Genomic DNA, 24,998 nt, shown 5'->3' with positions numbered 1-24,998 from the left:
AAATGACTTAAGACTTCATCTAACGTGTATCTGTATCAGCTTAGAAGTTGCACCAAGTTTCAGAACGTCTCCCTGCTGCAGTAATCAAAACCTGTTGGTTTTGTGTGAATGTCCTCACAGTGATTTTATTTCTAACCATAGCTCACACTTTCATGTTTCTGCCTGACTTCTCATTTTTCCTAGTCTGCTTTGACCTTGTGTGTAGAAGCAAGAAGGGAAATATTTAAAAGATCCCAGGCAAAATTTAAGATGTAAAAAAAAAAAAAAAAAAATAATCTTAGGGGGAACGACACAGGAATAATATGGTAAATTACTTTAAAACTACCCATGTGCAAGAGAACTAGAGTAGCACCTTGAGTATTGTAGGGTTTCTTTGATAAAAATCAAAATATTCAGGAACAACTTATGGTCTTTGCCAAACAAGTTAGTGGAGTTCCAGTGTCTGTACTGGTGCCAGAACACCTCTGTGGTCAGGTCTGAAGAGGTGCTACAGCAGAAACCCCAAATTTGCTCACTAACTTTGACCAAAACACTTAACTCCTAGCAAGTGGCAATTTGCATCTGTTCATTTGGGACTCACCAGCAGGTGAAATGCATCCCGTATGTATATGCGTAACTAAGCCTCCCTGCTAGGATTGACCTAGACCACGCCTATACAATAAGGCAACGATACGCCAGCCATCCTGGTTTTCTAATTAATTGACATTAATGACTGTTTATTTTTGCAGCAGTAACTGTGGCATGCTCGTTGGTTCCCATTAAGACACCTACCGGCTTGCCCGGCGGTGGTGGTGTCGTGCCTCCAAAGCACCGCTGAGAAGAAGCCATTGCTGAGCCAGCTCTTCCTGCCTCGCGCTCCTCCTCTCGGTGTTGTCAAGCTTGTGGTGCATGGGGTGGCTGGGGTCGGTGGCTCTGGGCTCGCAGGCGGCACTCCGGTTATTATAGAATTAGTTATAAATCTTAGGCGAGGGGAGGCTTTTCATGGCAATGTAACAGCCAAGCACTTTGTCTTACGTGTAATAACTCTTACCTGAGAAATCCAAGCAAGGAGCTTATGACTGTTCTTCCCGTCTTCCTGCATCCCTAAACCTCTCGTGTGAAGCATAGCTGGATTCCAGCACATCTCTCAACCCCTCCTTCCTTTGTGCTGGTCAGCAGGTTACTCTTGTGACCTCTTAAAAGTCTCTTGCCTGTTCCCATACATCTGAGCAACAACTTATAATGACTCATTCTCTGCTGTGATGTAGGTACAGCTGGTAGAATGGGCTACAAGAAGAAACAAGAATGAGTTCCATCATCCTGATTTACTCTGTTTAGCATCGAAGAAGTTGTAGGACAAATATTTAGTATGTGTGAATCTGCTTTTGTAAAAAGCCTTTGCGTTAATGAACGATCACACAAAAAACAAGTTCATGGCTTTTTTTATAAAGGATTCAAACACACTAGCAGTCTTTCCTCTGAAAGCCATGTGGTCCCTCACCCCCTTTGTCCCTAAGCTGAGCAGCCGAGGTGCATAGAGGTTGAGCATCTTGCCTAAAGTCACAGCGGTCAGGGAAATAAAGTAAGGGTGTCTCGTCTGACGTAACAGTAGCGCGTTTTGAGGATGCGTTCAGTAACTGGGAGGTATTGACTCATTCTGGCCTCGGTAAGATCCCTGGCGGTGTGTGCTACAGGGCTGTGACAGCCACGTCACTAAAGGGCCATGAGTCCGTGCCAGCCGCTTCGTGGGAATCCCGCGCACGGGCTCTGCCTCGTGGCAGCTGGAGGGAACCCAGGGCAGCTTCTGTACGGAGGACGGGGTAATGGGTAAGAACAAGTATGTGGGAGCTCCTGTCTGGAGCCAGTGCCACTGGTCTGGGGGTTTTGCAGCCCCATGCTAACGGGTCGGTGGGTTTTGGCATCCTGGTGTCGTGGCGGTAGGTGGAACTTGAATGGCAGAGTGGATCTTTGTGGCTGCTGGACGGACAAAGCCGCTTGTATGTTTAGATGAACGTGGATTCAGTGGAGCGTGTGAAGATGGAAATAGGGATGAGAATGCCACCTTTTAATTAACGATTCTCAAATAATCATCCGGTAGATCAGGCTTATCAATTCACAATTGCATTAAAGATCACAGTACTCCTAAAGCTTTGTTTTGGCCAGGTACCCCTTTCTTGCAGCCGGATTTCCGTGTCAATGAAAGGCCTTTCCTGTTTGGCTTACCGTGCTAAGGCAGGGAAAGTGAACAACAGGCTCGTCTGCAGTGACCTTACAGTGAAACAAAAAAACACGTACAGAGAGCATGGCTTATGTCTTCTGAGGCCAAAACAAACTCTAGTGTGATGGGACAGATACCCAGCTAATAGACTAAACTAAACATGGCTTTGAATATTTTTAATTTGGCTGTATCTGCATGGGCTTATCAGTCTGGTGTTTGTTCTGCTCCGAGTTTTGGTCTGAGACACCTCCAGGCAGATCTCGCTGTTAGAGGCAAATTTCGCTGTTCCTTAGCTGGCTTGTTTAGACTCTTACAGAGTTGAGACGAGTCTACTCCCGATGAAGGCCGGAGACACAGATGCTGAGATGGAGTTTCTTTGCCCTGAAATACTTTGATAGAAACACTTAGTGTCAGGTAAGTTATAACCTATGCTTTATTGAAAACTACCAGTGCTGGGGTGGAGGTAACCTCTGGAGTTCAGGTCCATCGCGGAAAGCGATGGAGGTGCTAAGCTAAAGCAGCGTGTCACACACAAGCATCAGGATTCAAGTTTTTCACTCCCTGTAGCACTGGGCAAAGGATCGCTGTTTTTTGTCTTTCTGGTGTCTCTAGGGATGGCAGGACAGGAGTTGGGGAGTGCCTTGTTGTTGCTGGGGTGAGGGAAAGCTGGATCTGGTATGAAGTACTCCACACATGCAGACCGATCTGGCACGTCCTCTTTATCACTTGCAGAACAGGCTTCTTCAAAACAACCTTAAATGACGCTGCTCCCCGAGCTGCTTGCATAATGGAAGATCTTGATGAACTGATTGCTGTGTTACTGAAAACAAGCTGTAATCTTATTAGCAAATTGTAGTAGTGACATCTGAGCTATTCTTGCTGGTGCTATAGAGACAGACCTTCAAGCGTGCCATCCCATGGGTGTGAAGTCCTTGATAAAATGCCTTAATGCGAACATAAGTGGTGGTTGGCAGCAGTGCTATGTGAAATAGCCTGGGCTGGAGGCACTGTGACTTCTTGTAGGGGATGCTCTCAGTGAAACTCCTAGGCATATGAGCAAATCCCCTATGGTTAGAAGTATGCAAAGACGTATGTCAGTGGTGGCAGCCTGCTTCTAAGAGTGCTTTAATTCTGCCTCTTTAGCTGCTTTGGCTTAGTTAAGCCAGGGAAAGTAAAGCATGGTAAGAGTGTATCAGGTAAGTTACTGTTCATTGCTGCCACAGTAATTTGATAATTACTCTGTCTTTACTTTTATGGTCTGGTCCAAGGAACTCGAACCAGCCGTGTGCTTTTTGCTTTCTCCGAAGAGTAAACTTCAGTATTGCTCTTTTGCTCCTTGTTGTGGGGCGGAGGAGGGAATTGGTAGTCTGTGGTATTTGTAGTTTGCGTACAAAATTTGGAGGATTGTAGGAGTAACAAAGCCAGGGTTTAAAGATTTGCAATAAAGCTTGCTTTTGATTTAGAACTTTGGTAGAAAAGTTGCGGTGCTTGTGTCTGCAACGCATCTCCTGGATAAATTTGCTATCTGTGTTGGGAATGGAGTTTTGTGTAACTCTGTGTGTCTGAATAAAATAGCTGATTATGAATATTTCGTCTAAAATCCTGATAACAAGTAGATTGACTTATTTCATACAAGGACTTGTTCTTATATTAACACTGATATCTTTGAAAATCTGAGGTTTAAACTTCCAATAGTTTCAGTAAGTAAAATTATATATATTATATATAGATATAGTTACAGATATGTGACTTACTGCTTCAGGATTTTCTCCAGCTTTTCAAATACCCTTATCTGTTGTTTCTGGATGCCTTTACCCTATTACATGATCTTAAACAAGAAAACCTATCATGTTATGAACTGTGGTGGACTGATCTTGAGGTGATTCTTTCTCTTCAGAATTACCTACACAGTTCTTCACTTGGGTTTAAGCTGCTTGCTCAGGGTAGGAACTTGGAAGCAAAGTGAAGAGGTGCTTTTTCCTGCATGGACTTTTTTGTTTGTTTCTTTTAATCTTGTGCTTTTGGACCCATCGATTGTTTTTGACCTTGAAGTAAACTGAAAGCTGGTAAGATGTGCGTGTGTTGTGACGCTAACGTATTTTTGTTCTCTGACTTAGTGTCTTTATCTGTCAAAATACTGCAACCAGTTGATAGAATAATTTCTCACTTTTTTTTTCTTTCAAAAGAGCTTGTGTTTCATGCTAGTGGTCTGAATTGCTGTGATGCTGTGACTTGGTGTGCTGCTCCTAATTTGCTCTCAAGGTTAATTCAAACTCCTTCCAGCTGTTTCTTTGTTTCATGTGTGCCTCTGTGCTTGCTCCAGATATTTGGAAATGTCTTTAAAAACTAGGTGCTTGTGTGTGAAAGGACTGCCTTGTATAGCTTAATTCTTCTGTTCTTGTTGCCTTCTTATCTTAGTTTTTCTGGAAACAGTATTAAAGGCATTCTGTTTTCTTGGCTTACACTTCTCACCTCCTGTTCCGTTTGAAATGCTTGAGAAGAAACCTCTTTATTCGTCTGCTAGAGAGGTATTTCAATGAAGGAAGGATGTTGAGCAAGCAGTGAAGTAGGCTACGCAGCTACAGATCCTTTGAGAAGCTCTCTGACAGGAATGATTCGAGCCTGGAATGAACAAATGCATGGCAACAGTGTTTATTTTATTTTGATATTCAAAAGGGCCAAGAGTCACATGAGTGTTTGCAATATCTTTGCCGTGTGTTGACAGTATCTAGGAAGAGATTAAAAACTACGCTGAGACTTCGTATTCTAGCCCAGGACTGGTGAGCCACGAGCGCTCAGTCAGCGCTGTGCCGGCGTGCAAATCTTGCTCAGGGCTACCAGTGCTCTATGTGGAGAGGACTGATAGAAAAAATAATAAGAAAATGAACCATATAAGGTTCATGCTAGTCTAATTTCTCATAATTCTGCTGTTAATATTGTTAAGTCAGGGTTAGACTGAAGGTGTTAGGGGAGTCAGCTGAATGAATCTTGAGCCCTGTTAAAACTGGCTTTGCTCTTGAACAAGAGGAGAAGGTTGCATTAGGATGGTCAGTCTTTCCACAGAGTCATTCCTTTATGGTTGTCCTTAGCTAGATCTTTCTGCCAGTCTGCTTTTTGTTGGGTTAATTTTTAAAACTTTATAATCTTAAGCTTTTGTTACATTGACAGCGCAACTGAGTGAACTTGATTATTCCACCTACTCTTTGCCCAGTTGCAACTGAGCAATTAACATTTTAAGCCAACAATCTACACTTTCAATCAAAACTGTTGCTATGTTTATATGTCACAGATTGCCCTCCGTTGGCTTGGGAATGCAATGAGGAAGAACAATCTCTTAGGTGCACTGAATCTAAAATTAACCTTCCACCTGAGTAGCTGGATTTGTAAAGCATTGCGCAGTGTGTTCAGGAAAAAAAAGTATTTAGACCAGAAAATAAAACATTTTCTAAATTTAAAGGCCTGACTTTGCTTTGGTGTTGTCCTGTGAGACAGGAACAACAGCGCTAGCTTAGGACTTGTAGGGCTGGGCTTTGGATCCTGCTACTGCTGCGTAGAGCTGCTATGTGACATTAGCATCCTGCACTTTGGTGAATAGGGTTCAGTGCGTCAGTCCATGAGGTTCTTGAGGAAAAAAGTTAGGATGGCATTGGGCTGTTTGATGCACAAGAAGTTCAAATACGGCTCTCCTATAGTAGGCATATAGTGTGACCGGTGGTGGAGCTTTTTGGTGCAAGCACTACTAGATCATCTGTATTTCCAGCTGTGGAAGGAAGCAAAATAACTGTGGGTGGTACAGAAGCACAAGTTGGCATGGGACAGCGGTACAGCAGTTTGTTGTTGTCTGGCAAAACTATGTTCTTGCACCAGTACTCTGTTGTCTTGATATGGACTGAAGGTGCTGGTGGATCAAAAATAGCTGCTGGCAAGGCTACAGCCTGAAACCTGGACTGTCAGGATGTTGTGACCCTTTTCAGATGTGCACCAGGAATCTGCCCTAATGCCTTAGAGAAGTAGTCCACTTGGTTGTAGTATCTGCTGGCCTAAAACTTGCATTCAGGATCTGGTGTCTGGGTAAGTCATGCAAAACATCTAAGTCAAGAGTCACCCTTTTGAAAGAGCTGAAGACTGTATTTATGTTGGCTGAAAATTTTGGTTTTTTTCCAGGCAGGCCTGTGGGAGGTGCGGTGAAGGGATTGTCATAGCTCTGCGCGACACGGGCTTGCTGCAGAGCGCGGGCGCTGGGTGCAAGCTGCTGCTCGGGTCTGGGGTAGGTTCTGCTGGATCTGCAAACCTGGGTATAAGTGCTGTTTTGGTGTGAATCCACGGAGATTTCTGGGATGCTAGATGAGCCTGCTCTACACCAGGCTGAACATGAAGGAAGGGTACATTTTAGAGCTGCTTTGATCTGTATACCCTAGCTCCCACAGTAGTATAGTGCAGTAACACAGGGCAAGAAGAGTAGTTGTGTGCCTGCTGAGGGCCTTTAGCAGAGCAGTCAGGAGAGCTTGTCAGATGTTTCCTTAGACTGTGTAGTGTTGTGCATTCGGAGACTGCTCTTTAGTGCAAGTTCGGCTGCCAGTGTTTCTGGCACTGATACGGCCAAAACCAAGTCCCTCAAGATAATCTAAAATCCTCCTTCTAGTTTCACGTTGCAAGTGATGATTTCTATTGACTGGCATGTAGTAGAATTCTAGTGAGATATCATGGCAAGGTATTAAACAGTCTTTTTGATGCTAGCAAGGTGGCTTTGTTTAAATCTAATCCTCTTACAAGAAGGCTGTCAGCAAATGTGAGAAAATGGAGAGGAGTACTAAAGATGAAGAGTTAATGTGAGGGATGTGATCTAAGTTTTTTAACTCCTAATGGGTAAAGATATAGGTAAAAAGTTGAAAGGGGAAATTATGATTTGGGATGGTAGCTGTAGTATTGCTGAGAGAGACGGACATGAACTATGAAGGTTAAATAAATAAATAATAATTAAAAAATCTTAAAGTGACAATTTAAGTGCTGTACCAGTCTATGAAGTGGCATCTCAACTGGAGGCCTGTTATTTGGATATCTGGGAGCAGGAAAGGGGCAGAAGGTGGGGATGAGTACTAAACAAGCAGATCGCTTCTGCCCTTGTCAGAGGTGGCCTGGGTGGCATAATAGCTCTTCTCAATCTTTAACTTTTGTGTTCCTGTAAAACAAACAAACAAAAACCTTCTTATTCTTGTTCTCAGTGCTGTTGCTGGCTCCAGATGTTCCTGGAATGATGGTTATTGCTTTAGTTCTGACCTTTAGAAGAGAAGGGCTGCCTAAATGCATATTAGAAAAAGAATCATATGCAAGCACATGTGTAAATATAAGTGCAGAACATCCTACAACATATGCCTCTTAGTTGTTAGATCTTCAAATTTAGTCCTTTATGACTTGAAATGCTTCTTATAACTGAAGCAAGTTAGTGCCAGAACTGCTAATAATGGCTTTCTGGAATGAAAGGAACTAAAACTTTCCAGATATTTTGCCATCTATAACTTTCTAAATACTTCTAGAGTTAGGAGGCTAAATTGCCTTTGGTGGTTGTTTTGTTGTCATGGTTTTCAAGGCATAAGACTCGTTCTGCTTTTTTTGTCGTAAAACTAGAAAGCAATTCCGATCTGTGTTTGGTGGTAGTGGCTGTTCACAGGTGTTTTTCAAACCGTCCAGAGTTAGCGTAGTGTGCAGTCTCTTTAGTTTTGTATTCATAAGTTGAACCATTGAGGTGTTTTCACAAGTAGGTTCCACTTATCCCTTTTTTAAAAGTCTTTGAAAAAGATATACAGCAGGGTTTAAATGGCTTGTAACCCTTTGAAGTGAATTAAAATTTGTTTTAGGAGAGGCATTATTTAATGAACTGATGAGAACCTCACAACTTTCTGCAGAGAGGTTGAAAGCTGAACGAGGCCAGCCTGGGACTTTGGCTGCCCATGAATTAATCAACAGGGTGGTAAGAAAATTCTGTATGTTTGGGTTTCCCAGGACACTTGTGCTGTTTCACAGCTGAAAAATCTGGTCTGGGCAGGAAAAGAGGGCCTCAAACGTCCGAGTTGTTTATTGCATGAGCTGAAGTGCAGGAGATGGAGCTGTGCCGATTTTTGCATATGGAGGACAAGCCTGCTGGGTTCAGTCTGCTGCAGCTGGGAGTTGTCGGACTTGCTGTGCATGCCAGATAATCAGAGCACATGTGCACCAAACTTGAAACATCTTGGGTGTCTGTGAATGTAGAGAGTATCTGTGCAAGTTTGCAGGGGAGTCTTGGAAGCAAGCGTGGGAGTGGTAGGTGGTGTCTCGGAGGTCACTGGAAGGACAGGATCGGAAAACCCGTGTTGATACTGCGTCCTCTCGCATGTTTGGACAGCAGTTTTTCCCCTTCTCTAGGGGATTTGATCCCAACCCTGTCTGTTATTGCTAAACACTAACGAAAGGAAGTCTAGCACTTACCTCTGTTTGGCTTTTAATGCAGTCATTAATCAATGAAGACTGCTGTATTGTGAATGCCGTATGTGAATACATGTAGCTTAATCTCTCTCTCCTTATCTCTTCCTCTCTTAGTACCAGAAATTGCCCTTGCAAAATGAGCCAGCTTCCTCCGAAGAGTCCTTTGGCATCCCCGGTGTCAGAGGGCATGAATTCCAGGGTAGAGTCTTTGGACAACTTGTCAATGGACAGTTTTTGGCTGGAAGTAGAGAACATTAAACAGAGCGCTGAAGCCGAGCAAGAGGAATGCAGCCTTGCAGATGTCAAAACACGAGAGGGTAGGTTGCCAAAAATGTTGGGAGTGAGGGGAGGAAGATGAATGTCTTAGAAAATTTGCTTATGCACCTGAATGATTTAGAAACATGTTGGAATATGGTTAGAATATTACCAGTCAAATCAGAGATATATATATTTTTCATTGGGTGTGGATAATGCCCTGCAGAAGAGGAGTGCTGGCCTGGCCTGGTTTCAGCTTCTGAAGCAGAGCTGACTCTGAGGTCAGTCAGGAGTACGTTCAAGGCTCCAGATTATTTCAAATAGCCCTCCACTAAGTGTGGGGGCTCTCACTCCCCGTGCAGGTGGCTGTATGGTAAACACGCGGCAATAGCTGACGGTGGTTTGGAAGGCTTGCTTGTGTACGTGGTTCTGAGATTTCATCATGGTGGCTTTTATGAGAGCTGCTTTTGTGGAAGGCAGACTTTCCCCTCTGATTCACTATTCAAGAAACCCTAATAAAGATCCAGAATGACTTCAGTCCGTCCACACAAGGTTTTCCTTGTATACATCCTTTTTATTTTTTTCCCCTCTTTCTTTCTTTTGAAGACTGCTTCATGTGCATGGGGTGTTTCTAGTGGGATTTCTGTAGCCCTGATGTTGTCCAGTATTTTGGAATAACTGGAACGCGGACCAGTTGCCTTTTGGCATGGTCCTGCAACACCCTGGGCTGTTGGAGGGATGATAAATGGTGATAAGTGCCCAGCGATCCTGCAGATTGAGATCACGCATTTCCCGGGTCCGTTTTGAAGAATGTGGTTTAGTTGGCTCTACATCCTCTTGAATGGTTGGGTTTGCCCCTGTACAGCTGTTGTGCTGCCCTGATGTTGAGAAGGATCCATGTACGTAATGGGAAGTGTTTGAGTGAAAGTCCCAGTGTGCTGCCGTGCTTGGGAAGGGTAAATAGCTATCCTGGGTGCATAGAGGGGGCTCTGGAGAGTGGGGTGGGAAGGTCATCATCCGTGTCTGCCATAGCAGGCAAGACACGGTAAACACTGAGGTCTGCTGTTAGTGTCCCTGCTTAAAGCATGTAAGTTTGGTTTTTAGAACTGGAAGAGATGCAAAAGCGACTCGGAAAATGAGTGCACCAGGAAGGAGACTTTGGAAAAGAGGCCATGCCATGAGATGAAAGGCTGTCTGGGATATCCAAAACACTGATATGCTAGAGGCAATTTGATTACTGTGTGTAAGCAGGGACACAAGGAAAAGTGTCTTTTAATGGTGTGTATTAATCTAGCAGGCAAGAGCTGACTGCTTAATTGGCAACTGAAACCAGACAGACTTGAAATAATGCTCCAAGTAGCGAAGCCTTCCTGGCAGGCTGGGGAAGGAGGTGCGGCACGCTCGGCCTCCTGCGAAGGAGCTTAGTCAAATAAGTGGTGTGCTGGAAGCATAGGTAGCAAGGGGAGACTTCAGATGGTGTGGCTGCAGGAAGCTGGACTTGGCGGGTGCCTTTTGGCTTTCATGTCTCTGCAATTTATGGTCGGAGCACCACGAGGTGGCAAGGCAGCACAGAGGCTTCAGGGCTCCTCGGAGCCAAAGGCACCATCGCTCTTTGCATAAAGCCCGAGAAGCTGTGCTTGGGCAGCGGCTAACAGCTCTGTCTGGAGACGGGGTGGCTCAACCTGACAAACAGCTGATCATAATCGCGGTACAGGGCCAGCGTGGAGGCTACGTGTAGATAAGGCGTTGCAAAAATGCTGACCCAGTTGGAGAATGTGGGTCTCCTGTGCAAGCCCTGTGTCAGGGGTGGCGGGACGGGAAGCTGCTTGTGACCTGGTGTTAGTGGGAGGCCAGCGTGTACCTTTGCAGAAGAACTGGGTCAGCAGAAAGGCGCTGATGGTACTTGTGGCCTCGCTAACCGTTGAAGGGGGTAGAAAGTAGCTTTTTCCTGAAATATGAGCAGCGGCGTCCTTTCCTTGCTGTCTGCTGTTTATCCAGCTCTCTCCAAGGTCTGACTGTAGAGCAGGCTGATAACGTATGCACTCTGTGCAGTAGTGCCACTAAAATATCTGCTAGCATCCTTATAGCATGTAATCATGTCTGAGAAGTGTCTGCGAAGAGTGATTCTTCTCCACCTTCAAAAACTATATAGGAAGGTGTGCTTAATGTTTAGTCTGAAATTGTAGGATGCTTAGCTGTCCTTTAGCTTTTTTTTTTGAAACTAAATGCTTTATTATGAATGCTGGTTTTGGCTAGCTTATGTTTCAAGTAAGTTTTTGAAACTGGCGTTCTTCAGTTTTACAAATTTATTCCTAATTATTCCCCCCTGAAATGCTGCTTGTCTGGAACTCACAAGGCAAATCTTAGCAGCTCTCCAGGCTTAAACCTACAGCTCAGTTTCTGTGGACCTCTCAGTTCTGACCTGTTTCTCTCTGATTTCCCCCTTCTCCCCATAAATAGCCTATTCTGCTGATTTCCTTTTGTGTTACTGGCAAACGCAACTGGGCCAAAAATATTAAATAGAGGAATTAAAATCTGGTGCTTTGGCATCAGATGGGGCAGTAGGCTCACACGGATGTCCGATTTAGGGCCTGCTGTTTAGTATTGTGTATTAGATTAGTTTCCTGTTATGACTGGAATTAGGTATTTTCAAAATTTGCAAGCAATACACTTAACTTCCTTTAGCTCCCAAAGACAAAATAAACCAGAAGTCTTTTGCGCGCCGTGCTGCCACGAAACCGGGGCTGTAGGACGCACAGCTGTACAGTGAGGAGTCGGGGAGGGACCGCGGGCGCGTGAGCAGCTGTAACCGGGCGAGCGGTACCGGGGGGATGCTCTTACCTGTTAGCTTCTGTAGAACCGTCATGGGAAATGACCAAAACTTAAGACCATGTAGGAAAGCTAGCCAGTTTGCTAGAAGATTTGTTAAAGGAAATACTTGACTTCAAGTCCAGCTCTATTTATTGTGGTGTGATGGTGACAACATTTCTGTTTCATTACAGCGCCTAAGAAGACAAAGAGCATGCTCTGGAGGCTGAAAAGAGTTTTAATGGAGTCGCAATATGTTTTTGCAAGTTGCATGAACGCAGAAGTTTCCTTAGAAAAAAAATTAAATTTTTTAATCTCTCCAGAGCAGCTGCATGGCTTTTTTATTATTGATGCAGCAATGATAAAACTTAGCCTGAGCAGCTGCGATAGCTGAGCAGATACCAGTTTGCACAGGAAAGGAAGAGTGGGAATGAACTGTTCTGTGTCAGTTGGTTCAGTTGTGATTTTTCTTTTTCCCAGTATAACCTTTGGTAGGGCTATGCTGGAGCTGCCTGCAGTGAATGAATGTGGTACGTAGAATTGGAAAGATAAAGGCTTTGTGGTGTTTGCTGTATTAAAGTTGAAGCCACCTGCTAAATTGCTTCTTTTATCCTTGGATTTCAAGTAGCTGCCTTGCTTGGAGCACTTTCTCACTTGCACAAAGGGTGCATCCCGTAAGGGAAAAATTGTCTTCTGTGTTTGAAGTGCAACTTTATATATATTGAAGAATGAAGTGGAATTGAGGTTGTTTGAGTAATGCTGCTGTACTGTCTCCAGGCTTCTCACACTTCATTCTGGAACTGGAATGATCTTTAATTTTAGTGATGTTTTGAATAGGCACAGACATAAAGCAAATGCACAGAGTAAGAATAATGTTTTTGCTTTTGTTGTACGACTGTATGGATACCAGTCCACTTAAGGTAAAGAATAGGGATGGTGCATACAAATAGTTCTGCAAGTATATTAAATAAAATACATTTGAATCTACTAGATCAGTGCCTGAATATTAAAAAAAAAAAAAAAGGTGTTGATACGTAGGCATGCATATGGATAAATAAAAATTAAAAGAAATAACCAAATAATTGGGAAGAGTGCAAAAGCCAAATGTGCAGTGTTGTATGTTGTGGCTTCCCACAGACCTTTTATCCATTCTCAAAGATGTCGGAGGATTGGGTGTGCTGCAGAGGGAGGCAGTGCCATTCATTCTGAGTTTGCTGTGTGCTATTGCCCGCTGCCAGAGCTCGCCTTTGCACAGGCAGTCCGTGTAAAGGCAGATTTAAGCAAGTCCATCTGACTTTCCTCCCATGTCCTGTGAAAGCCCCCACGGGGTTCAGTTCCTGTTGCAATCCTTGTGCTAAATACGATGCAGAGTCACACTCGTGCCCACCTTCTGAGGGAGCCTAGGTTCATAGAATATTAAGGTTGGAAAAGATCTCTAAGATCATCTAGTCCAACCATCAACCCAACACCTCCATGCCTACTAAACCATGTCCTGAAGTGCCACATGTACACGTTTTTTGAACTCCTCCAGGGAAGGTGACTCAACCACTTCCCTGGGCAGCCTGTTCCAATGCTTGACCACCCTTTCAGTGAAGAAATTTTTCCTAAAATCCAATCTAAACCTCTCCTGACACAACTTGAGGCCATTTCCTCTCATCCTATTGCTAGTTATGTGGGAGAAGAGACCGACACCCACCTCACTAATAGAATCACAGAAGGTTCCTGGCAATATCCATGCCTCCATAGGTTTTTCTTCTCTTTTTCCTCACCTAGGGTGAGGAGAAAGGAGTATGTGGGCAATTGTAGCTGCCTAAAGTGCTGTCTCTCCTCCAGTTTCACCCTGATACCCAGCTGGGTACCTGGGAATAGGGCTAAGATTTTGAGAATAGCCGTGGCTTCCTAACAAACATGTGACTCCCTTCCAGTGATGTCCCACTGTCGCCCCAGAAAGGGGATGGTTCAGGCTTCTGGTTTTCTGCCTCTGAAGTGTTTCAAGCACTCAAATTGCTGTTACTCTTTCTCTTCTCACTCGCCCTTCTCATCCCTTGCCTTGCAGAGGGAGAAGCTGAAGCCGAGTGGCTCCAGGACGCAGGTCTGTCTGACCTCCTTGGGGACCGTGCCTCAGAAAATGACAACATCGTGCTGCTCTCCACCCTAACCAAGACCCAGGCTGCTGCTGTGCAGCGGCGGTTGGATACCTACTCCCGCTCTCGGAGGAGGAAGAACAAACATCCTGTGCGTGATGTCCGAGACATTTTTGGAGTGGTCAGCTCTGAGGTATGTTGATTTAGTGGGATCCCCGAAAGACTTCGTTGCGTTGTGGTAGCTGCGTCTAGGCTTTCTGCGTCTAGGGCTACTTTCATTTCCAAATAGATGGCTTCATCTTTTGAGCTGAAATGAAGCTGAGATTGTAGAAATTCTGCATCCAAGTTGCAACGTTGAGAAGTTGCTACAAAACCTGCAGATCCATAAGCTTCCTAGAGACTGCTGGAAGACTTCTGTGTAGTGCCTACAGCACTGCAGCCTCCTGGAGCACTGGTATCGTTTGGAGCCCTCTTGTGTTTTCTTTATTCCAGTGTCATGTTAAATCGTTATTAACCCAAAAAAGAGAGAACTTCATAAGTTTGGTTCTGATAAGCTGATCTTGTACAGCTGGTAATTCTAGAGAAAGAATAGCCACTGCCTTTTTTTTCCTAGAGAATACATGACCACTAACTTTTCAGCTGCTTTCCTGCTGTGCTGCTCCTCTTTTGGTTGTGGCCACAAGGTAGATTATCCTTATTTTTTCTAGGGGCTGCTGGAAAGTATCCCAATCAGGGCTCCTTGTGACTTTCTCTACTCAGTCAAGTGTCTAGTCAGAAGGTATTGAGCTTAACCAAGATCTGCCTTTTTCAGTAGCATGGGACCTTTGCTGTCTACCAGAACTGAATACTCCTTTTCCTCAGCCTGAGCATCTTCGAAACATCTTTTACTGTAATGAGATGAATTATACCCAAATAATCCCTTGAATGCCTTAAGGGAATGACACTACCAGTCTACAACATCACTGGAAACTGCTGTGGTTGTGTTCTTTGTAACTGCCCAGTGTTGAGGTGTAGATTGCTTCTTTATTGTGAATTGCACTGAGAGTCATGGTTAATTTGCTTTTGTAGAGCATTGTTTGCATTCCTGCACAAATGGGTGACAAAAAGATGACATTTCAGAAACCAATAATGCTGCAAGCTTGTCTTAAGTGCCTCAGTTGAAATTCATCAAGTTTTTAAACTTGCAGATTAAATAGAAACCTGTTATATCTCTTAAAATAATTTTACTTTCTACTGTATAGGAATGGAGATTTTTAAGCTCTTAATCTTATGTGTCCACTCACTAGGTCACTAATATTTGTATGTAATAATTTGCATTTGATAAGCAACTGAGATCAAATCTGTTGTTTTAAAGTGACCTTTTGGTATAATAAAGGCACGTACAAAGATGCTAAAGCTGCCTGTTTAAATTGCCTTAATTTAACTGGAAGTGAAACATTTTCCTCACTTCTTACTTTGGGCAAGATCACTGGACTCTTTTCCAATAAGTCTGCTGGAATTACTCATATTTTCTTTGGCTTAATTTTTTTTTTAAGGCTTTGCAGTTGCCTCAGAGATCTACAGTTTCAGTGGAGGTCACTGAAAGAAAAAACAGTGGTTTTTTTCCCCCTCTCTTTATAATGAAAGTAAGAATATGTATTTTAAATTAGTCCATTTTGTTCCTTCTTTGCTGAGTGGCCATGAGCTTAACCTCTGTATTCCTTGCTTGTCTCTTACAGTGTACGCAAGGGGTGGTGCTTACCCTTTTATTTCATGGGAGGTGACTGATGCTCAGCTTAGGTTGAGAGTGATTTCTACGTAGAATGGTAAACTTTTGAGACGTTAGGATATGACGCTGGATGTGGACGCTGAGCAGAAGTAGTCCTTTACCTTTGAGTAATTCCTGGAGCAATCCCAAAGGGAAGCAGCTTTTTGGTTAATTTTCCATACTGGTTTGCTGTGTCATCCCAGTTCCAAGCACAATTTTGGGGCTCTGAAGGACATATTCAGGAACCATATGCCAAAACAGGCCTGGTGTTGCTATAACGCTTATTCGAGGCAGGTAGCAAAACATGATAGATCCCTTATCACACAAAAGGATATTTGACATCTCCGCTTTGTAAGCGAGGAAACAGAAATGAAAAAAGGTAAAGTTTTTTTCCTCACAGTCCCAGAATTGGAACCGGGATCCAGTGTCTGTCCCCTTACTGCTCAATCAGGTTTTGGACGCTTCCCACTATTGACTGCTCTCTCAGTACGCTGGGAGCAGAATGTTTGAATGGGCTCTACCTATGGAAAAACTGTGTTCAGCAAATCGAGCTTAAAGCTAATTCAGTTCAGCTGTGACTTGAGTGGAAGCAGTTCAGCCTGGAAGAGTGCAGGCAATGATGCATCAGAGTAATTTGGATTTTTATTTCCATCAGTGTTTCAAGATGGATTTGCAGTTCATCTCCTGTCCACCTCTGTAATGAGCTACTCTCGGGCATCAAAGCTGTTGGCATTTCTATCAGAACCTTTCTACATCCTTCCCCTATGTTACTGTTCGGTATGGCCTGTTTACACAGCAGCTGGATCTGAAGGCGCTCTGGCGTTATTCTGTGTATGATGTGTGATTAAGCCAGATGCTAAATGAATTGGTTCTGCTTTCACGGCAAGCTCATCAGTTGTGCACCTACTCTCAAGCTATAGTACATCTTCTGTGCAGACGAACTGTTTTGTCCATTTGCAATGATTTTGCACAGGTTGCTTTTAACCTTCAGTCCTCGGTCCACAACTCCATGTCATAAGCATGTTCTCAGAAAATTGCTAACTTTTGGTAATAGAATAAGCTTTCCTATATTCTAACTAGTTCTAGCAAAAGTAAGGTTCTTATTAACAGGATTGCCTGCCAAGTGCCGCCTTATACTTTTAAAGATGCACTGCTCTCTCTAGACATGAAGAGGTAGGTTGCTATGAAGCCCATGAAGGGAAGCTTTTAGGTGTTGATGGCTACTTAGTGTGTTCTTTCTCGTGAAAGGTCTTGTGATCACAGGCAATGGGTAGATCCCATGGCTTGCTTGGTCCGCTGTTTGTTAGACCCTCAGTGCATGAACTAAAAGGGGGAAATTGCCTGCTGATTGTGTGAGAGGAAGAATTGGCTTAATGATGTGCAAATTTATCACAAATACTGTCTGTGAGATAGTAATCTGTTTTCCACTTGCTTGCCAAATCCTCTAATTATGATTCTTAATTTCAGAGTAGTCTTGCAGGCCTGAGCTTGAGCAGCATTTTCTTAGATTAGCAGACAATGCCAGGTGTGTTTTGGTGTGTTTTTTCCTGCCAAAATCGGTTTGTCTTATAATAATTTCTGGTTTGTGTAGGTAAACACATTCTGGTTTATTTTTCAGGAGACAGCAGCAGAGAAAGAGGAGTCCAGCCCAGACCAGTTGTGGCACAATCTACGGACTTCAAATGTACAGAGAAGTAAGAAGGAAGTTTTTAAATGTAGAGTAGGATTGGAAGGGGAGTAGGATCTGAAGTAGGGCTGGAACTGGAAGGGAAATTATACTAATCTGGACTCTGAAACATTGGCCTTGTTTGGGTTTTTTTTTTTTTTTTTTTTTTTTTTAAATACTTGGTTATCCACAGTTGTGGATTTAGTAAACTTTTCCAGACTCTAGTGTTGTTAGGAATTGCAGCTCAAACAGATAACTGTAACTCTTCAAGAAAGCAATTAGAAGATGCAAATAAAATAACTCTAGCAAAGATCATATGGTGAAATCCTATAAATGCCATATGCAATTGTGTAAAGAGAAGTTAGCCATAGGTATGTCATTTAATTTAAGGCCATGCTCATGTCTTACCAGTGATCTGGTGATTGTAGCTGTAATGTTGTGGCTTTAAGCTAATCTTACCCTACTGATCAGTCTCAGGACTCTGCTATGCCGACACTCTTTTCAAACGTTAATATAGGTTTTTTTAGGGGTGGTCCCCAAATCTGTCTCAAACTGCTCTTTTAGCACACTTGTTTCCTAAGCATCATCCTTTTGGCTTTCCGAAATTCAAGACATTTTCTCCTCTGTAGCAGAAACCCAGGATTACTCCTGCACAGTTCGAAACCCTGGAAAAGAAGAGGTGTTCAACATGGATGTTGCCTACTCGGAGCAAGCGGCTGTCCTGCTCAAGGGATCATTCCTGTCTGAATCTAGGAGGTTAAAGGATGGAAATGCCCTAATTGTAAGCACTGAAGGAATTTTTCCTATTAGAATTTATTAGCTCCCTTCTTGTGTAGAGGGGTACAAGACATTTGATTCAACTGTATGATCAGCTCTTGGAAATGTCCTCTATGGATAGTGTTGGAACAGGTCTATATTAGGTAGGTATTTTTGGACAGGTAATGCAGTTATCCTTGCGGTGTTGGGCAAGGGTAACTGTTGTGTAGTGAAGGGTCAAAAGAAGTAGTATTTGTGTGTGAAATTAGCTATTTTGCCTTGAATCTGGGTCATTTCCACTGAAAAGAGGAGAATAACTGGGCTTTTTTACTTGTAATGCTAACAGTTTTCTTCCTTGCAAATGTACTGGGCTGCTTCCAAAATTCAGGTACATTAGGGTGGGTATCAGGCTGTCTTTAATTTAGATAAATTGGGATCTCCAATAGAGTTAGAGAGCAATGTTGAAAAGGGAAAATATTTATTCAGCTGTGGGTTGAGTAGAAGTAGTAGTAGTTTGGGGCATTTGTCTGGTGTTGAAAACAAGAGAACGAATAGATGGCTGGTTATGGTAAGGAATGATGAGAATGCAGCAAAACTTGATACCAGTGGGATTAGTAATGATACTTGCACTGAACCTTGTGTGTGTTTTCCCTTAGAAATTTAAGATCCCCAAGGGCAGATTAGGAGTGACCAGGATTGGAGATCTGTCTGCTCAGGACATGAAGAAGGTCCCCACACTGGCCCTTATTGAACTAACAGCGCTCTGTGATGTTCTGGGCTTTGAGCTGAAGAGAAACAAGGCAGCAAAACTGAAAACAACAGGTTAGTTGTATTTCATCTTGATTTTTTTTTTTTGGGGGTGCGTTTTTTACGTTGATCTTCTCATTTGTGTTTTAAATGTTAGAACAGAGAGGGTCTTTGACAAGAAACCTTGTGACAGGTGTTTTTTCCTTGGTCGGAATTTCTCCTGGAAGTCACTGGATCATAACATCAAGACCTAGCACCACATTTATCTCTGACTGTCAAATGCACTTGTCCTGTTAACTGTTCCTCTCTTTTTCTCCAGTACCTACACTTATAAAATGTGCCCTGTTAGTCTGCAGCGGTGGATATATCCCTGACATTTGTATTAGTAGAGATACAGACTTATAACATGCTGTTTCTGTTGTAGAGAAAAGACTCTTTGGAGTTCCACTCAACACCCTGTTGGAAAACGACCAAAAACTGCTCCCCAACACCAAGGTCCCTCTGTTACTCCAGGCAGTAAGTTTGCTTCTGGTTTCATTTGCACCTCTGGTCCTCAGAGTCAGGAAGCCTGTGATAAGAAAGGGCTGACTTCTCATACTCTGTGCCTAAGAGCTTTCTTTTTCCCCCTTTTAATAGCTGCTGTCCTGCTTGGAAAAGAGAGGACTTGAAACAGAAGGCATTTTGAGAGTTTCTGGGTCCCAGACCAGAATCAAGGTATGAGCTCTTTAGTAGTGTTCGAAAGTATCGGAGGTGACCAGGGAGCATGTTGCTGAAGCAAGTGTCTAAATAACCTGGATTGTCTCATCTCCCTTCCCAGTACAACTAGAAACATGCATTGCTGGGAAATCTGGGAGTGTCTGCTGTGATAGTCTCTGCGCTCTTTTGACTTGATGGGTTGCCCTCCTAGTGCTCAGCTACAGAATTTCCCTTGTATTTGCTTATTAAAGCATGTAATAATTTCCATCTTTTTTTAGAGTCTGGAACAGAAGCTGGAAAGGGATTTCTATACTGGCCTTTTCCGCTGGGATGAAGTCCACCAGAATGATGTATCTGGACTACTGAAAAGATTCATAAGAGAGCTGCCGGCCCCACTGCTGACCGCAGAGTACCTCCCTGCTTTTGCTGCTGTACAAAGTGAGTCCCTGCTTTGGCTGTTTAGCATCAGTTTGCTGGTTTGTGCTTTTCTTGCAGAGCTCTGCTGGTCAGGGCTGTCCTGTTGGGAGCCTGTGGGTTTGATGGGGAATACAGAGCATGATACGAACTATAGCCAAACTCACTGTGCTGGGTGCTCTGTGTGCTATTACGTGTCAGCCTCAGAGTCATAGTCACTGGTGCTTGGTTGCATACATCTTTGTGTAGCAACACTGTCCTGGAGTCTTAAATTATGTTGTGTCATTTGAGGCTGCAAAGTTGCTACCATGGATTAGGACAAATTGATAAATAATGACACGCGGGCTGAGCTGTGGCAGCTGGTCAGGGTGCCCAGTCTTGGCTTGTCTGCAGGTAATGCAATGTTCTGTAAGCGCCTTATTTTGAGGTTTGTGCCTCAATAGATGGCTTGAATGTATTAAGCTAACTGTTTAAATGCACAACTCTTTTTGTACAAGAAATGGGGAGTAATGGGGTCTTTTGATGCCCTTCAAGGGCATCAGACTTGCTGGTAGACTGTGTACTCTGAAACAATCAGCCAGTCTTCTAAAACGCAGGTAGTTCACTTCATAAGGACTGTATGAGCTGGATTTACTTCTGTAAAACGAGGTCTCAAACCCTAGATGACAAACACTACAATAAGTAATGGCCTTATTCCTTGGGGGATTCCCATGCTCAAAGAACAGCGTCAGGAGCCTGAATCCTTTGTCCTGTTGTCGCTCTCCCTCTCTAGATATTCCAGACCTGAAGCAACGATTGCAAGCTCTAAACCTTCTGATCCTGATTCTGCCAGAGCCCAACAGAAACACTCTAAAGGTAACTACCTGTTCTGGATTTAACTGGAAAAACATGATCTCTTTCCAGGTTTTTATTCAAGGAACTCTATCAGCTTTTGTAAATAACACGCATCGTGCTATTTGGTTTTGTTTCACTGACTCGAGAATGGAAACCCACGATGGGGGGAGCGGGCAAACCTCAACACTGTGCAGTGAACTGTCTGTCTTTTGGGTACAAACTTAAGAGCATTAGGAATCCATGTGGTCTTGGAGCATCCTGTTTAGAAACGTGCTCTTCCTCTTCGGTGTGTTAAAGCACTTCACTATGGAGTGAAAGATGTTTAGGTCTTACATTGTCTGTGGGCATGCTAAGGTATAAGGAAAGAAATTCAGTCTTTTGATTCATGGTTTGTGGTATTGTAATCACCTATGAAGGGTAGTTTCAATTAAAAAAAAAAAAAAACAACCAAACATAAAAGAAGCTATTAAGCTTATAACTTCCTACCCTTTTCTGATCATAAGGCATTTCAAATCCTTTCACCTGCTACTTTTTGAAAGAATAAATGCTGATGGGATCAGCTTTGCAGGCAGTGCGCAACCTCTGCCTTTCTGTGCTTTATAGGAACTGTAGTGGTTGTTGCTGCTGCTGCTCTTTTTTTTTCCTCCCGAGTAGTTCAGCTTCCAGGTAATAAAGGCAGGGCCGACTTAGATGATCTGTTATGCGTCATGGCTTTGGAGGCGTGAGGCAGAAGAGATGATTCAAAAGGGTTTATTTTTGCACATCTGGGAATAGCTTTGAAGGGGGCATCATCTTTGGATTCTGTAACTTTTACAAATGGACATTGTAAATTGCCACCTGCCAAGGAGTAAGAGCTCATCTACTTCCCACACAGGCTGTCTCTCCTGATTCGTAAATGCTGGACAAATTATCTCTCTGCTTGGTACGGTTATTTGTGGCTATCCTAGTATTAGAAATTGGTCACTGAACTTCCTGACTGGAGAAATAGGATTTGCTCATGGATATCGAGGAAAAAAATGCTAATTCAATGATCTCTCCAGCAATTGCCACAGTAGTTTCTTGAGGACTATGAGTAATGGACGTCTGAAGTCTCTTCCCCTCTCTTTAGGCTCTACTTGAATTTCTCAGCAAAGTGGTTGCCAGGGAAAACAACAACAAGATGAACCTCTGGAACGTTTCCACGGTCATGGCCCCAAACCTCTTCATGCACAAGGGACTGCCAAACAAGATCCCCGAAGGGAAGGAGAAGCAGCTGGCAGAGGGGGCGGCTGACGTTGTGCGGATGATGATCCATTACCAGGATTTGCTCTGGACAGTAAGTTGTGCAGGTGTCTCGCGGTATGGTTTAGCAGTGTCTTGGACTGCCTAGAATTGGAATAGGGGAGGGGATAGTCCTGGAAATTTCAGAGGAGTTACATGTCTGTAGGCAAAACCTCTGACTGAGTTCAAGTTTTCAAGGTATATGGATATTTTGTCTAAGGAGCTTCATAAAGTGATGTTTAGGTTCTTAAATGGCATCCTCATCTCTGCTTGATTTAATTCCTGTCGTCTTCCTCTTCCCTTCCCAGGTCTCCTCTTTTCTGGTAGCTCAAGTGAGAAAGCTGAATGAGAGCAACAGCAAAAGGTACCAGTTTTGTGACAAGAGAATTAAAAATTTGTTGCGGAAGATTCATGCTGATAAAGACAAGGTGGAAAAGAACAAGGCAGAGGTGAGTTAGGACTTGGAAAAACTGGGCCCTTTCATAACAGTGCCAAATACTTTCTCATTGTAAGTGCTCTCATGAGAACTTGGGAAACTGTGAGGCATGATGCTCTTCACAGAGCAAGAGTCAGAAAAATCTGCAGAACCATAAGAAACAGCTTCCCAGACCCTTTCGGTCAGGTTGTGCTGAACACTGATCCCAACAGCAAGTGTATTAAATAAATTTCAGGCTACAAAAGACTTGGTTAAGATGCTGCATTGTTGCAGGAGAAAGGGGGAAGAGACCAGAAGCAGAAATGCTGGTCTCTACCTCATGTGAAGAGCAGAATTCACATGGCTCTAGATGCCCCATGTGTTTGGACAGATGTGTCTGCCATGATAAAGGCAGACTTATTTTCATGAACTTAAAGCAAAAATTAAGGCTATTACAGTAGTGTAAAAGTACATTTTTGTATTTCGTTTTCTTTTTGCTCCATAGTGCTGCAGATCTGTATGGGAGGGTCTGAGGATGAGGTTCTTGCCACTTAAAAGGAGCAATATTTCCCTGATAAATGAAATGGCTCTACTCCTTCTTGTGTTGGTGCAGACTGAGATTTTTTTAAACAGGTGTTACCATCAGATCTATCTGTGTATTCGAGTTGGGAAAAGATCCTTGGAGTCATTCTGTTTTTTTTTTTGGTTGCCGCTGTTAGTTGAATAAGCGTAGGTCTGTGGCAGCTACGTTACATCGTGCAGTGCTGGATTTTAAGTATTGCGTAGAAGTGGTGGTGCAGCTGGGATGCTCTAAGGACATGAGCTAGATGGAGCCTGCAGGTAGAAATAATACATTGAAAGCTTAAATCTGCAGAACTGAAGAAGAATTTGTGTTCTCGCAAGCCAGTGCATCCCCCCCCCCCCTTTCTATATGAGTTGGGATGCTGAGATGATGTCTGCCTAAAATTTGGCTTGTTAAGGCTGCATGTCACTGTTGAAGGTGCTCTCATTTCAGAGGGCAACTACTATTTAGGCAATCAAACAGATGACCCAGTGCTTAGAACAGTGCTAATGCTACTTCCTGATGGTCTCGGTGTTCAGCGCTGTTTTTGCAAAAGATTTGGGATAGCAAAACTAACTTGCTGCAGATCAGACCCCATTAGAACAGTTCAACGTTCTCCGCGAAAGTTCTGAGAAGTTACTTGATGAAGGAGTTGATGAAAACAACCTTGAGAAAATAGCACTCGAACTCTGCTCTGTGATGTCTCAGCATTTCCTTTTTTGAAACTACCTTTCTGAAATTCAGTAGTCTGCAATTCAACTGTCTAAGCTCCTTTTCCAGTAGTTTAGATTAATTCCAGAGAAGTCTATCAGACTTGGGCAAAACAATTTGTCAAAATTTATTCTGACAAATCCTATTTTCATCAAAGCTTGTGTCGCTTCTAGTGCCGGTGCTGTATTTGAACAGCAGAGAGCACCAGCGCTCGCTGATGGAGAGCGGTGCTTTTCTCCCCAGCCACACCACCGAAGCACAGATGATTTGTTTATAATGCTCACCTTGATCCTTCTGCAAGCTTCCAGTCTGTACTATGTGTGGGATACGAAACAAACCTAAATTCTCTGAACAGCTGGCTGGATAGGTTTATTTCTTCGCACTCTCCAATCTATTTTGAAACTTGGTGTTTTAGCTGAAAACAAATTCTTTCTTTAAGCACTTTCTTCTTTTTGCCTGCCTTGTTCAGCCTTCCAAGACTGTGAAAGTCCATGCTTCGCTTCTCCTGAAGGATTCGCTAGAGGTGCATTTGAACAATGCAACCAGAGTTGCTGATGTCTTGAGGCAGTTTCAAAAGAACTTGTGCCAGAATGGCTGGAATATTGTTAACACTGTCAACCTCCTCAAGTGGTAAATGGCTTTTTCTCTGCTTTAAAAAAAAAAAAAATGTACCAGGTAGTCTAGTTGCTGTTTTGTGTCTTCCGACAGAGCTGGTGTGGTGGCACAGTGAGCTGTTAAGAGACTGTTCTCTGTCCTCTATTCTAAGTTTTGGAAATAGTGTGTTGGATCGGGCAAGCAAATGTTAGTTCAAGTGAGTGATTCCATCACTGTGCTCAGGAGTCGGGTAGTCCCCTCTGGTTTGCTGGATGGTATGTGAACTTCAGCAGCCTTGCTGGAGGGGAGGGAAAGAACATTGACCCTGCAAAACAAATCCTCTCTCGCTCTCCTGGAGAAAAACATCACCTGTGCAAATTACTTGCCTGGAGTAGTATTTCCAACATGCATATGTTAATGTAGGGGCTTCCTAAAGTAAGCTTTGCAATTCCTTCCCGTGGTGAATTGCTGAAATAACCTGAAAAATCAACAAAAGAATTCCTTCCCCCCTCTGTCACCATGCCTGCAGACTGTCTTTAGTAGGTAAAGTGTTAGTGCATCTCCTGACTGTGTCCCTGGGCAGGAGATGTCTAGGCAAGGAGGGTGGATGGGAAGTTGGATGAGTACGGGTCACTGGGAACTAGTATCTTGCTCACAAGCTACTACAGCTGCTGAAGTCTTCCTGCAGATGAGCTTCTCTTGAACAGGCCATCAGTTCTAGAGGAATGTGGCCAATGAACTTTCGTATTTACGCCTGTTGTCTTCCTATTAAAAAGTTAGTGTTTGCATATAG

The 24,998-nt window shown here is 43.4% G+C and overlaps 2 protein-coding genes across 4 annotated transcripts in view; both read left to right on the top strand.

The window, feature by feature from the left end:
- IFT52 (intraflagellar transport 52) overlaps positions 1 to 24,998 on the top strand; it is a 231,549-nt gene that overhangs the window by 119,859 nt on the left and 86,692 nt on the right. The window lies entirely within an intron of this gene.
- ARHGAP40 (Rho GTPase activating protein 40) overlaps positions 1 to 24,998 on the top strand; it is a 44,380-nt gene that overhangs the window by 15,145 nt on the left and 4,237 nt on the right. For 2 of the 3 annotated variants that reach the window (XM_075517103.1, XM_075517102.1), the window contains exons 2-13: positions 8,771 to 8,973; positions 13,776 to 13,996; positions 17,169 to 17,244; positions 17,846 to 17,997; positions 18,629 to 18,794; positions 19,144 to 19,235; positions 19,356 to 19,433; positions 19,694 to 19,853; positions 20,602 to 20,684; positions 21,772 to 21,978; positions 22,232 to 22,372; positions 24,081 to 24,241. In XM_075517103.1, coding sequence (XP_075373218.1) covers positions 8,793 to 8,973; positions 13,776 to 13,996; positions 17,169 to 17,244; positions 17,846 to 17,997; positions 18,629 to 18,794; positions 19,144 to 19,235; positions 19,356 to 19,433; positions 19,694 to 19,853; positions 20,602 to 20,684; positions 21,772 to 21,978; positions 22,232 to 22,372; positions 24,081 to 24,241 — 1,718 coding nt within the window. In that variant the 5' untranslated portion in view covers positions 8,771 to 8,792. The remainder of the gene's footprint in view (positions 1 to 8,770; positions 8,974 to 13,775; positions 13,997 to 17,168; positions 17,245 to 17,845; positions 17,998 to 18,628; positions 18,795 to 19,143; positions 19,236 to 19,355; positions 19,434 to 19,693; positions 19,854 to 20,601; positions 20,685 to 21,771; positions 21,979 to 22,231; positions 22,373 to 24,080; positions 24,242 to 24,998) is intronic. The other variant, XM_075517101.1, reaches the window with a different exon arrangement.

This window comes from Mycteria americana, chromosome 14 (assembly GCF_035582795.1).
Source record: "Mycteria americana isolate JAX WOST 10 ecotype Jacksonville Zoo and Gardens chromosome 14, USCA_MyAme_1.0, whole genome shotgun sequence".
Lineage (NCBI taxonomy): Eukaryota > Metazoa > Chordata > Aves > Ciconiiformes > Ciconiidae > Mycteria > Mycteria americana.
The sequence above is the reverse complement of the archived record's forward strand: the minus strand, read 5'-3'. Positions and strand labels throughout refer to the sequence as shown.